The sequence below is a fragment of the Solenopsis invicta genome, chromosome 1 (assembly GCF_016802725.1).
Source record: "Solenopsis invicta isolate M01_SB chromosome 1, UNIL_Sinv_3.0, whole genome shotgun sequence".
Classification (NCBI taxonomy): domain Eukaryota; kingdom Metazoa; phylum Arthropoda; class Insecta; order Hymenoptera; family Formicidae; genus Solenopsis; species Solenopsis invicta.
The window spans coordinates 11,970,244-11,984,294 of record NC_052664.1 but is presented as its reverse complement, the minus strand read 5'-3'; the positions used below and the strand labels follow the sequence as shown (position 1 = coordinate 11,984,294).

Genomic DNA, 14,051 nt, shown 5'->3' with positions numbered 1-14,051 from the left:
CTTTATGATATTTCAGGATGTGAAGTTAATAAACAGAAATAATTGTTTTAATTGTCAAGTGTCAAAAGAAGCGATAGAAAAGAAAAGACAAGATAATGAAATAAAAAAATAAAAAATGAGATTTAAAAGTAAATACTCATTTTAGTATAGAATTGTTATATATAATAAAACACGAAATAATATTCATTAAGTTTTATCAGAAAATTAATATAAAACATTTATATAAAAAACGTTAAACGTTAGCATGTGTTTATATGTACATTTAAATATAAAAATCGATAAAAATGTAACACAATTAATTAAAATTATCAAATTGACATTACAAATCGTTTGGACACAATTAATAAATTTTATTGCAGTAAATGTTAAAACAGAGCATATATTCCGTAAAAGATTTTTATAACGTCATCAAGAATAATTACGCATAAAAATTACAAATTCATGCAAACGTAAAATGATACTTAAATATGATGCGATTTAAAACAATAACGCAAAAAGAATTGCTGTGCTATTCATATTATATTGCAATTTCGCTTATTAATCTCGTTAATTGAGAACTATTGTACTGATTATAAATGTTTTAATTTTTGGCTTCTTACACATAGTAAAAAACAAATTGTTTAAATTTAAGAAAATATATCAAGAAAAGAATCAATGCTTGAAACTGGAAAATATTTTTGTAAGGAAATTGCAACCAACACAAATTCAATTTTTAAATAAAACTAGTCTTAATCAATTTCTTTAAATAAAAATTTATTAATATTTTAGTCTAATAATTAAAAAATTGTTGTTTAATATACAGTTTCTAATTCTAGTCATCTCCGCGATAATGTCACCAAAATAAACGTGTTTGTAATAGTTTGTTATATTTCAAATAATATAAGTATTGCAAATAATACTTATAAAATACCATTTTTATTTAAAAAAAAAAATTGTATTCCAAAATTTTCTATCAAAATTGAAAAATTTTATTTATTACATAGAGAAATAAATGGTTTCAACAATTTTAGTTACATGTTCATGTATGCGAATTATCTGAAATTATCATAAGTAAATTATGATAGAATATGGAGCTGTAATAAATCATAAAAATAAAATATAAAATAAAACTATAAAATAAAACACTTTTGAATAATATGCTTTGTTCGTTACTGTCATTTTTTACATCAACTAATTAGAGTAATTGCATATTGATATAAGTTTGACAGTTAATTTGCATATCGCGACGATACTGTCTGCAAGTTGAAAGCGAATATATTATATAAATGCGAGTTTTAGTTTAAAAAATAGGAGTATTATTGCAGAAGTCGTAAGAAGTAATACGCCAAAGGTAGGACCAACAATGACAAAACTTGCCATCATAAGTTGCATCATCGCAGCTGTTTGCGTAAGTTTCTCAATTCTTAAAACAGTTATTTGCTATATAAAATTTAAACTTCAACAAAAATTTAAAAAATTTTCAAAATTTATTTAATATCATTCTCATAACTTATCTATAAAATGATTTTACAAGTAGAAGTATTTTTTTGTTTCTTCATTATTTTAAACAATTATTCATATATATATATTTTTTTTTACATATATTCTATGTATTAATTAATTTATGTCTTTAATTTTAGATTTTCCAAACAGCAGAAGCTGGAATTTTTGACTCGCCGTTAGGTGGTCTATTGGATGGTGCGAAAGGTAAACTCGAAGAGGGTAGAAAAGGAATGGTTGATGGCGTGAAAGGTATAGAAGATAAAATCAAAGAGCAAGGAAAAGGAATGCTTGACAGCGCAAAAGAGCTAGAAGAAAAAGCCCAAAAAGGTGTAAAGGACGCGATTGATCACGTAAGATTTAATTTAATCTTAACAAATACAGCGTAAATATTAAATTGTACAAATAAGTTGTACTTCTTTATCATTCTATGTTTAGAAATGAGCAATTTTAATTACGATCATTTACATCGCGGATGAAAAATATTATATTTTATCCGGTATTTGATCAAATTATATTTATGGCAGTAGACCTGTTTTTTATTCAACAATGTTTAACACATATTTATGTACAATGCATATAACAATTTCAAATAATTGCTTAAAAGTCATTAAAAATTTAAAGAGCAAAAATAGTGCAAAAAAATTTAACAATGTCAACAATCAATAATAAACAATAAATAAATTGTATTCATAAAATAATAGAAGCACAAGAGGAATATAATAATTACGTTACCTACTCTCACATTTCTTAATAATTCATCATTTATAATAAAGTTAGTAAGAAAAATTTATATTATTCATAAGAAATAAATTATTAAATATATCTAATCATTATATATAAATATAATATTTAAAAAAATTCTAAAAAAAATTTATTTTTATACATTTGCTCTATAAAAGCAGTATAATTTATATTCATTGTATATTAAAAAAATTAAATTTTATGAAAAATTGTTGCATGTTGCTAATCTTTGAAAATTCATGTTGACAGATAAAAACTGAAATTGAAAAATCCAAAGAACAATTACAAAATGGTTTGGCATGCACTAAATTGTACAAAGAAGGACAAGAAGTTTTCAATAATGTAGTAGAAGAGTTTCAGACTTGCTTTAAGAAAGAAACTAAATCTGCTACAGGAAACATTCAAAAATTGGCAAGTTCAGTAAGTAGGCTGGAAGAAAGTTTGTCAAATATCTTCCAAAAATTGTCTCAATGTATAGAAAAAAGTCCTATGAACTTTTTGTCATGCTTCAGTGAGGTAAGTACTTCAAATCAATTTTTCCCAGTCTTACGTTTTAAATATTTTTTTAATCAGTAAATATTGTGTATAACAATATAAAGCTTCCACCAATAATATTAAAATATGTTTTTTCATTCTATAATGCATTAAAAGCTTTTATACAAAACTTTGATTAAATTATAATTTTATAAAAAACTTTATAAAAAATTCTAACATATTTTCTCATATTTCGCAAAACATTTAAATTTCTATATATTTTTTCAGATTCCGAACAGTCTTCAACAACTAGGTCCTCAGATTGAAGACATTGTGTACACGGCGTATGAGCTCATCGGAATTTTCCCCAAAGTAGCAAGCTGTTATGAACAAGCGATTACAAAAGTATCCGGCAAATCTCTTAATAATCTTGTCACAGATGGAGGAAAATGCATCCAAAGTGTTTTAAGCCCATTAAATAATTTATAAATCATTATGTTTAAAATGAATAATATATATTTGTAACTATATTACTATATATACACATATATATGTATAGTAATATCATAATACAATAAATATGTACATGCACATATCACTACTGTGAGTGTTATATTACAAGAAGATTCTTTTCTCACGCTGCACGAATTTTTTAAAATATAAAATATAACCAATAAATGGCAATCGTTATTGTAATTGTCCATCCAAATTTGAAAAACAAAATTACACACAATATTGGGATATAAATCATATATAATTATATAGTCTAAAAATCATAGATTAATTTTATTACACGTTTTATTTTTGTACATTACTTGAAAGAGATCATCTTAATATGTTTTATATACTTACTCTCGTTAATAGAAGCGACTTTGCTAAAAAAAAAAAAAAAAAAAAAAAAATTAAAGAATTCAATAAAACAGGATTTTAAAAATATATAATTGGTAGTAATCAAAGGTGTATAATAATAACAAAATATATGGACACAATTATAAAATAAAATTACAAAATAAAATGCGCATCTTAGAAATAATCAGCAAAAATATATATGTAGCTGATATACGAGAGAAAGAATAAATTAGCGAGATAAAATATAAAAAAAAAAAAATGAAAACTAATAAGTAAGAACAAGAAGCATTAAAGAGAATATCACAGATCTGTGTGACACAAAACAGTCGCTTGGGTGCGGCGCGGCACGTTGTCGGCGCAACATATAAAATCACCATTACGAGAAGCGACGAAGAACAGATCAATGTCATCATTGAACCACAACGTGCGTATTGTTTTCGTTACAAGAAGCTATACAGTAGATTGTAAAAGAAACACTGTTTTCTCACGTTAATCGTGTCGATGCAAAATCAGAAAGCAGTATTTTATATTGCGTTCCGATGACAGTGACTCTTTCTTCGCAGGATGACACCCAGTCATTCTGCATACATGAAAAGTATCACGTAGCGATTAAGCGGTGGTGTAAGTGAAACAAACACACCACTGCTCTCGACGATTGCTGCACGATTACTCATCAGAAACTGATGAGTAATCGAATTAATTATATTATTACTCACGACAGGAACGAAAGTACAAAAAGCAGGAAGAATAATTTCAATGTAAATGCGCCATAAAAACTGGAATTGAAAAATAGCGTGAAATGTCAGGAAAGGACGAATGATTCTAAAATCGAAAGTAAATGCTGTCACATGGATAATGACTAGCAACTGTTGAATCAAACTAATAATCATTGCGTAAAAACAGAAAAAAAGAATTTGTTGACAAAGTAAATTTTTTATTATTATAGCAGAGAATATTTATTAATAATTTTAGTTATTGCAAAATTATATGCAAAATGCCCTAGGTTTTAAAACCTAAATTATGTCATTGCATTCTACAGATATGTTTTTAAAAAATATTATATAATAAAACAAAAAGAATAATATTAAAATGTCTGAAAATTATAGAATTACAGATACAAATCTATATAAACAGAGATATAAATTTAAAAATCAAAATATTTTTTTTTATTATATGCATCTTACATAATTATTTTGATGGACCAACAAAAATTATTGTTAAATTTATCTAACTAAATTTTTAGGTACTTGAGTAATACTGTTCTTTTCGTGTATGTATATAGAATGTATATAGAGATTTTCACAGTTTGATCGTTAAAATCTGGAAGATATTGTATTAGACGACAACATAAACTTATTAAAAGTTATTTAGTGTTAAATTATTGTTTATTATTAAATTATTTATTGTAAAATAATTTTGTGAAATTTTTCAATTTTAAATTTTATATATTATAGTTACAAAAAATATTTTTGAATTCAATGCTGTTACTTTTTTGTGTATCATAAAATAAAATTAATTTAGAGGTTACAATCGCAAGTATTATAAAGGAATATTTTATTCTTAAATAAAAGCGTTCTTAAATCTAGAATAAATGATCTTCATGAAGTCCTATTAATTTTCTCAGATTTAAATCAGACAATAGAAATTTCTGACGAATTTCATATTTCATAATATTTTTTATTTATAGATCATTTTAAAATAAATTTGAAAAATTTTTTTTAATGAAATATCACAAAAGCCTGCAAGGTGTTACTTCATAAATCCAAAAACATCTCTCAAACGGCCCATAAGAATTCTTTATGCGTACAGGCTATTGCTCTTTCTATGAATATGTTAATTATAATGCATTATATGCGAATCTTTCTTACGAAAGAGCGCTTGTCCGCACAGTCCTCTATCAGCAGTGTCCCCGATCTACGTAGTGATTAATCATCACGCGTTGTAATATATAAAACTTTTTATTCTATAAATATAAGAATATATAAATTGAAATTTATATGTATTACTCCCTTATAAGCGCTAAAATATTTCTAGAATATTATAAGAATATTATTAAAAATAACAATAATATTAGAACAATATTTCATGCGCCGCGCAGGACTACCATTCAATATTTTTAATATTATTTTAATAATATTAAAAATTAATTTAAAATAATTAAAATAATATTAAAATAATATTTAATATTATTAATATAATATATAATTATATATTATATATTATATTAATATAATATATAATTAATATAGTATATTAAATATTATTTTAATATTATTTTAATAATTTAAAATATTGCGCTAAATAATATTATTTACTTCTCATATAATATTATCAGAAGTAAACATATAACCACTTTTTATTTCAGGAATATTATTTAATATTATATAATATTGTAACGCTTATGAAGTCTTATCTCAAGACAATAAATTAATCTTATTTAATTCAATGGCGGAGAATAGGAATTACAGACCTCATTTCAATAATGCTTTATTTTTACACAATGCAAGGTTGCAATAAGATTAAATATATAAAAAAATATTTTTAGTCTTATTATTTAAATTACACTAATAAAGCTAAAAATATTTTTGACATATTTAATCTTATTGCAACTTTGTTTAATATAAGAGTAAAGCAATATTAAAGTAATGAATATTTGTTTATTCTTATTTCTCGATCAAAATATTCTTTGTCTTAGCACGTGTCAATTAAGTATTTCATTTATTAATTTTTAACTTAAAAATATTTAACATTTTATAAATTTATAGAAATTTTCTGAGTTTGACATTTTATGTAATATCTAATAAATTTATTCAGAAAAGTTTTTTTACAAAAATAGAAAAAAATTTGTTTTTTATGTGTATATTATTTATTCGAAGTTTTAAAGTACAAACTAGAAATAAACTTTTATTAATAATTATATATAATCATTAACATTTATTAATTATTATTTTTACAAAAAGAGACACCAAATTTCACTCTTTTTCAACCAAAAAATAAAATTTGTAAAAATACTTCGAATAAAGCTCTTGACACACTGAATCCAAAGTTAAAATAAACTCAGAACAAAATCCAAAGATTTTGGGTCAAAATAATACTAGAAATGATAAGATCAGATGTTGTTCTTTAATATCATTTTAGCCAAAAATTTTATTTTTTGGTTGAAAAATTTGGACAAATTGCTTATGGATTGTTGGCATCCCTCTTTGTGGTAATAATTATTAAAAAAGAATTAGAATTGGTAAAATATGCTAAGTTCAATCCCTTGTGCTACAAATATACAAGGAACCATCATACTATTTGACATATGCCACAAATAATTGTCAGGAAATTCATCATTTATTTGTTGTATAACTACAATTAATTTGTACTTAGCAATATTAATATCAATCTTTATTCCCAATTTAAGTAATTAGTTAGATTTGTACACTAAATCTGTTTTTAATAGTGTGCATGTTTATAAAAATAAGTCATTTAATGATCGACAATGCTATTATTTATATCAACAAAAAAAAATTTGTTATAATAACAAATTTCATTAATTGCGTTTACGAGAAACAATTAATTTATTTCTTTAAAAAAACTTACCTAACAAAATTTAATTAGTATCTAAAGTATGCAGTAGCAATAATAACGTTACTGATAATAATATTATATATTTTTTCATCTTTTTTAAATTAAAGATAAAAACATAATAAATAAATATATATATATAATATATAATAAGTAATTATTAATATGTATAATAAATAGTTATATATTTTTTATTTTATATATAATGTACACACACAACGCGTACATACATATATAAAATATATTTTTTATCATTGTAAAAAATAATAAAAAATAATATTTAATACAATAAGATTTACAAAATATGATAAGCAGATATAAGCTGTACGCGCTGAGTTATATGCAACCATTCATACCTGCGATGTAGATAGGTTTGATTGCACTAAGGCGTTATACAATGGCGGAGATATGACTTAAACAGATATCGGCGAACTTTATTCACGCTTTGTTTTGTTGCCAGTTCTTGGTGCAACCTTGTTAACAAAGCGCTTTGTCTGTGATTGCTTAAGTATTTTGAAATGTTTATTAATGTATTAAAGGTGAACTAAAGAATTAACTGTAAAATCGCAAACCTGAAACTTAGAAACGTGATATTTTATTGAAAAGAATTTAAAGCAGCGGGTACTGCATGTATCTGCTTATTATTTATATTTATAAACAAATTTTGAAAATTTATTTATAAAATATTATTTTTATTGTTACTTCTAATAAAAAAACATGTTTTTTTTTATTTAGATAGCGTAATGTTGCAATTTCTTCAACAATATATTTCAATTAAGTAAAATTTCTTTTGAGTTAACCAAGAAATATAATAATTTAGATAAAAAATCGTTCAATGTCTACGTTAATATTATAATAATAATCCACAATTCAATTTTTATTAAAGAGAAGCTACCAAAAACATTCGTATTTAAAAAAAGAAAAACTAAAAAGAACGTAATAATTAAGATAGAAGAAAGTATCTTTTTCGTTACATAGCATTATAAGTCGCCGTCTAATCCACTTTAGACTGCTCATCGACTTGTTTTCTTTCTAAGTAATCCTCAAAAAAAAGATGGTTTATAATGATGAGAAAATGAGGCTCAGGTGTGCTCGACTCGAGAACCTTCTGAAATTATATATTTTTTTTCTTAATTAAAAATTCTATCAAAGTATCCTCTTTAAATAATACTAATTCATATCTTATATAATTCAATTAAATATTTTTTTATGTTTCAATTCTATATTCAATTATTTATTGATAATTCTGCTTGTCTAGTCATAAGAATAGATTTTAATAATTTATAATATTATTAACTTTTTTTGCGTAAACAAAATACAATTGAAGAAAATTTTATTTTAGTAATTTTTTTCATAGAATTTTATTATTTGTTACTTTTCTATTCATAACGAAAAGAATAAAGAAAAACTTCAAAGTTTTGAAGAAAAAATGATATATTACTTTCTATTAAATTTTTTAACATTTGCAACACATAATCCACATGCTTAAAGAAATTTATAAATCTTTTTAAATTTTTACGATTTAATTTATTCTTGGAAAAATTTAATTTTGTTTCTTTTTGCTATTATAAATGTACCAGTGGGAACATTAAAACAAAGCACCATATACATTCTGCGTCTGCACGACAGTTTTACGGTATTACCAAGTTACTGTCGTAAGCGAGGATGAAACCGCAAATCCATGCAAACCGCAAGATATGGTTGCAAAGTTCGCGTCAAGCTAATAAAACGTAGGTCTACTCGTTCGCAACATGCAAATACTCTATTACTTCTTGTTAATAATACAAAAATAACAAAATAAGAAAATATAATAGACTCTTAATGCTTTTTTGTTTTATAAATTATATTATAATATTTGAATATCTAAACTCTTCCATCAGTTATTCTGTGTAATACTTTTACCAAAATGTATTCTTTAAGCAAAGCATATAAATGAATAAATAATAAATAAAATTAATACCAGAAAACTATCGCATATACACACAAACAATGAAATTAATAACTTACTTTGACATAGATAAATTATTTATCTTATTTCAATTTATTCAGCGAATCATCCGTCTTAATTTAGTTTCAACGCATCAATAATTAAAATTAACGTTTTGTACACAATATTTTTGTGTGAAAGGTTATTAACAATTATTATAATATTTACAATATCTCAAAAAACATTTACTTTTATATATTGCATAATGTTGTAATAAATACATTGTTAAAGACGTCAATCATATATTAATATTTCAATTATTTAATAACGGTTATTTATCATTCCTCATATATTTTTTTGATATTTGTAGATTGTTGTATAAGAGTATTCAACATTTTAATACTTTGCTGTTAGATAATAATATTATTATTGCATTATATAAATAATTTCTTTATCAAATTCTTAAGAAATATTGTTTCTACATTATTACGTAATCAATGTAAATTAAAAGATAAAATACAATTTATATAATAAATCTTCTAAAACTTTTAATTTGAAAAAACTGTATTAATATGTAGAACATGTTCTAAAAATAAAACTTAATCAGAAGATCAAAAAATTATATTAATATATATTTTCCTAAGGAAAAAAACGCTCTTTCTACCGACAATATGAATTTAACAACGCGTATCTAAGTTTCTCTGGCGAATTTCATCAACGATTAGGCAGAAGGACGTATGTCTTGCGTTACGATCAAAGGATAGTGGTAAGACGATAAAAAGAAAAAATATCACGGATAGTAGGAGTTACCCTACGTTCCTCTCTTCGTCGATCTCACAGCATCGATCTCACAGCATTCACTAGCTCCGAAAATCAATACGTGCCGCGTTACGACGGATCTGTCCGCAGGAAGAAAATAGATCTCCACAACAATAGGTAATACAACTACGTTTCGTGATCATTTTCTCGAATTATAGTCTGAAACTTTTGTATTTATTAAAACGCTTTATGACCTATGCATATTTTATTTATTTTCACAATTTGTTTCTTCTTCTTAAAATACACAGTCTATCGGCGTAATAAAAAATTGCAACTCTTTACACGAAATTTTGTTAGAAATAAAAAATAATTTTTATTATCGCTCATTTATTTCAATCATTGAATAATATCCTTGACATTAATTTTTCTGTGAATTCGGTCAGTAGCAAAAATATGAAAATAATGCAATTTTTATAGTTGAATGCATCAATAAACATTACTAAAGCGAGTTCAATATGTTAAACAATTAAAAAAAAAATAAAGCTATGCAAGTAGCAGAGTTAATACAATTTTTCATACAGTTAATACAGTCTCTCAATGTTTATGCAATAGTCGCTATTTCAGTTGGCAGCATATATCTTATTTAATACGCGTAACGCAAACGTGTGTAAAGAATAAATAATACTACCTTCACATACTACAGCTTTCCATGAATAAATATGAATAATAAGAGAAAGCTAGAGGCAAAATATATCACTGGTAAATTGTAAATTGAAACAAACAAGTAAACACTCACCGCTATTTCAATTTCAGCAAGCATGAAAATTTCGTGATACGCAGTGAAAACCAAAAGTAAACCTCAATATTCAATACGCATATTCCAATCTCGGAAGAAAACTAACCGCTGGTCATTTCGATACAATTCAAATAGTTCCCTGCAACGCGTTCACGCTTTCTGCTCATCTCATTGTTATACCGATCTTATCTGCCAGGAATTTTGTCATAAATCTCGTCAGAAAAACGGTCGACGTAAAATGTGTCATAAATTGCTACCAGAGTGATTTCAACGTCACACATTAATTATGTATGAAGTAATTTAAAACTTATAGACCATTTTTTAATGAATCACTTAATGAAATTTGTGCTGCCGTAGTATCAGATAATAAATATTTCAAAGAATGTCATCAACATTTTAGGAATACCAAAAGAACGGAAGACAAACATAGATTAAATTAAAGATTAAAGATTAATTGCTTAAATGTCGGGATATTAATTGATAGTTTAAGTTATACAAAATTCAAAATTACATATATATTATCAATTAGGCATTTTATAGATTGCAGATAAAATATATATGTATAATACGCAAGTACTACACAAGTAATTTTACTAACGATTCTATTTCTAGATTCCCTTCGGTTTCATTCATCGTGATCCCCTAGACACACACTTGCATATGTGTTTATTTCATGTCAAACATAACTGACTCAATGACTTCAACATAACTTTGAGTAGAAGCAAAATTCCAAAACATTTACTATAGAATATTTTCAAAATTATTAACATGCAAGAAAAATATAGATTTAATTCAACGTAAAATAAAATACAAATAAAATACAATGTAAAGTTATAGATAATAATTACAACTTTTTTAATTTATTTCTTTTAATAGCAAATATAACATCTCACTGTAAACATAATATTTTAATAGATTTTTTATTTTTCGTATAATTTATCAAATATAACATTTATCAAAATTAATAAATAGCAAGCTCTCAAAAATTTGCAATCTCTCAGAAATATAAAAAGGTATTTGCAAAATTTTTTAACCTATAAATCAATTAATAATTAGCTATTATTATTATTGTTAACTTTTCTCTAATTAAAAACAGCAAGTTTGACATTTTCTGAACAGAAACGTCGGGAAAAATGTGAAACTCTGTGACAACTCTTGCATGAAAAATGCGTGCATTATAAATTAAAAGAGATGTCCCTTTTTTATTTTTTGATTTAATGTATCCGGGACAGCGCGTACGCAGATCCCGACTATCAAAAATTGTGCGCTCGATATACCCACGTTAGGAGTATTCGCAAGGGTCAGCCTCGCCGTAGTGCAATGGCAAGGCCTCGCCCAGGAGGAACCGCCTTCATGATCACGGTATCCTCCGCGCCAAGTAAGTTATAGGGGAACGTCCACGGGAGCCGCTTTTAATTGCACTCGTGGCTGCATTTTACATACGAGAAATTGTTTATCAATCTGCGGCCTCTAGCGGCCGCGGAGCGATGCATTATCGCCGCACTGGGATAAACAAAACGTAACGATTGAATTGATCTGAATATTATGAAATAATTAAGGACCTTTCACAAAAAAGGATACGCTTATTAATCTCGTTATTGTGTCTATATGAATAATTCAACGCTGTTTAAATGGACATAAATAACTGGGACAGTTTCCGGAGCAATTCTATCAAATAGATGATGACAGAAATGACACAATGGATTCTATTTTGGTTATATTTACGTTCAATGTCTTTTTGAATTATCTACGTGTCAGAAACAGACATATATCAAAGTAAGTGTAATAAATTCTGAAATTTAAATCTAATAATTGAGCCCTGTCCTAGCAAAAACGTTATAAATGTGCAAATGCGTTTGAATCGATTTGTAAGTGTTGTGTCCTATTACGTATCATATTTCATTGATATCTGGTGTGAAATATGCTATTACAAGCGGAGAATAATGAATTAGGCAACTCTTGCATTTTTACTTGGATTTATAATACGTTTTAAACATGAGAAAAGATTGTTAACCTCTTTAACATGGTTTCTCTAAAGCAGAACTTAGTTAAAATTTTTTTCAAGGACGTTGCTTATATCTTTAATCGTTACAATAATTTTTTGTAGAATTTTAAAATAATAATTTTAAAGAAAATTAGTTTTCTCTTTCTCTTAAAAAATTTAAAAAATGACAAACGTTTTACTTTAGTACGCCTCAATTTGACGATGATTGTTCGAATTAACCAAGAATCATTAGAGACAAAATAATTATAATTCTTTACGTTGTTTAATTGATGTGTAATATACATTATGTAATCAAACAATATTTTTAAAAATTTCTTAATTTCTATATTAGTTTATTAAAACTGAGCAAACTTATGTTTGCAGTAACAAGTAAAATATTACGATGTTCCATTTCGCAAGTCCTCGAAACTTAAAGAGATTATTTTCTTGTATCTCCCGGTATTTTCGCATAATTCCTATAATGCGATAAACGATTTACATAAAGTTCACATCGCGTAGTTTAACAGGCAACGGAATTTCCCGTAAAATATACCTTTGCTAGTTCGCGTTCTCGTGTCAGATCATTCCGGCTGTTTTAATTGCAAGATAAATAAATAAGCTTAGAGAGTTGAAAGCTGTGACGCAGGTGGAAACAGTGAAGCAATGAACGAAAACGTAACGTATTCGATCTAATGTAAACATTTATAGAGTAACTAGCTCTTTAGACCGATTAAATAGCTTATTTACATCTCACACAATTTAACGAGAATGAAGAGATTCCTTTTTTGTTCCCATTAAATAAAATTGCTTTTATTATGTTATTAAAGGAACCGGTAGGACACATACTATTAATTACTTTGTTATTCTGGAATTCTCAAGAGTTTTGTGTGCAATTATGCAAAAACGTCTATTAGTTTATAACATATTAATTACGAAAATCTACTAAAATATATCATAATATCTATTATATCAACATAAAGAAATAAATTTAGAAACTCGTAAAGATAATATGAAGAATAACTTTTTAAAAATGGCTTTTTGATGGTTCGATATGATAAACATTAGGATCGAGTTCTCTCGAGAAAGCTTCTCGAGTTTCCATACGTTGCTGCGATGGCAAAAGAAACGTTTGTAGTTTCAACCATCTCTTGGACGTTTATTGAATTTTCTTGATCTTCGTGAAAAGAAAAGTTCGTCGAAATATAGCAAGAAAAAGATTCAAAGGGGAAGTTTTCAAATTTCGATCTTTTGCAGAAATAAGATTCTTTGATGGATATGATATCACTCCTTTGTTTTAGTATATTTTATTGTGTATATAAACGCAAACGAATCTATATTTATATAATGTGAACAAAATTATAATATAAGAGAAAATTTTAATCGAACAAAATTGGTAAGTATTTTAATGAAATAATGTACCAAATAATAATGGGAAATACTTCTTTGGTCACAACGACCAAAGAAGATCG

General features: G+C 25.6%; 2 protein-coding genes and 1 non-coding gene across 3 annotated transcripts in view; 1 reads left to right on the top strand and 2 right to left on the bottom strand.

Annotated features, from left to right (window-relative positions):
- The window catches only part of LOC105193377 (protein numb), an 81,249-nt gene that overhangs the window by 49,402 nt on the left and 17,796 nt on the right, over nucleotides 1–14,051 (bottom strand). The gene's annotated exons all lie outside the window — the stretch shown is intronic.
- LOC105193375 lies at nucleotides 1,233–3,381 on the top strand. The gene is made up of 4 exons (XM_011157789.3): nucleotides 1,233–1,387; nucleotides 1,620–1,832; nucleotides 2,473–2,739; nucleotides 2,986–3,381. Exons 1-4 carry the CDS (start codon nucleotides 1,343–1,345, stop codon nucleotides 3,184–3,186), a joined length of 726 nt encoding a protein of 241 aa, XP_011156091.1. The 5' UTR covers nucleotides 1,233–1,342; the 3' UTR covers nucleotides 3,187–3,381.
- Nucleotides 11,821–11,984, bottom strand: LOC113003820. Its single transcript, XR_003268696.1, has one exon. It is a non-coding gene; the product is annotated as a U1 spliceosomal RNA (small nuclear RNA).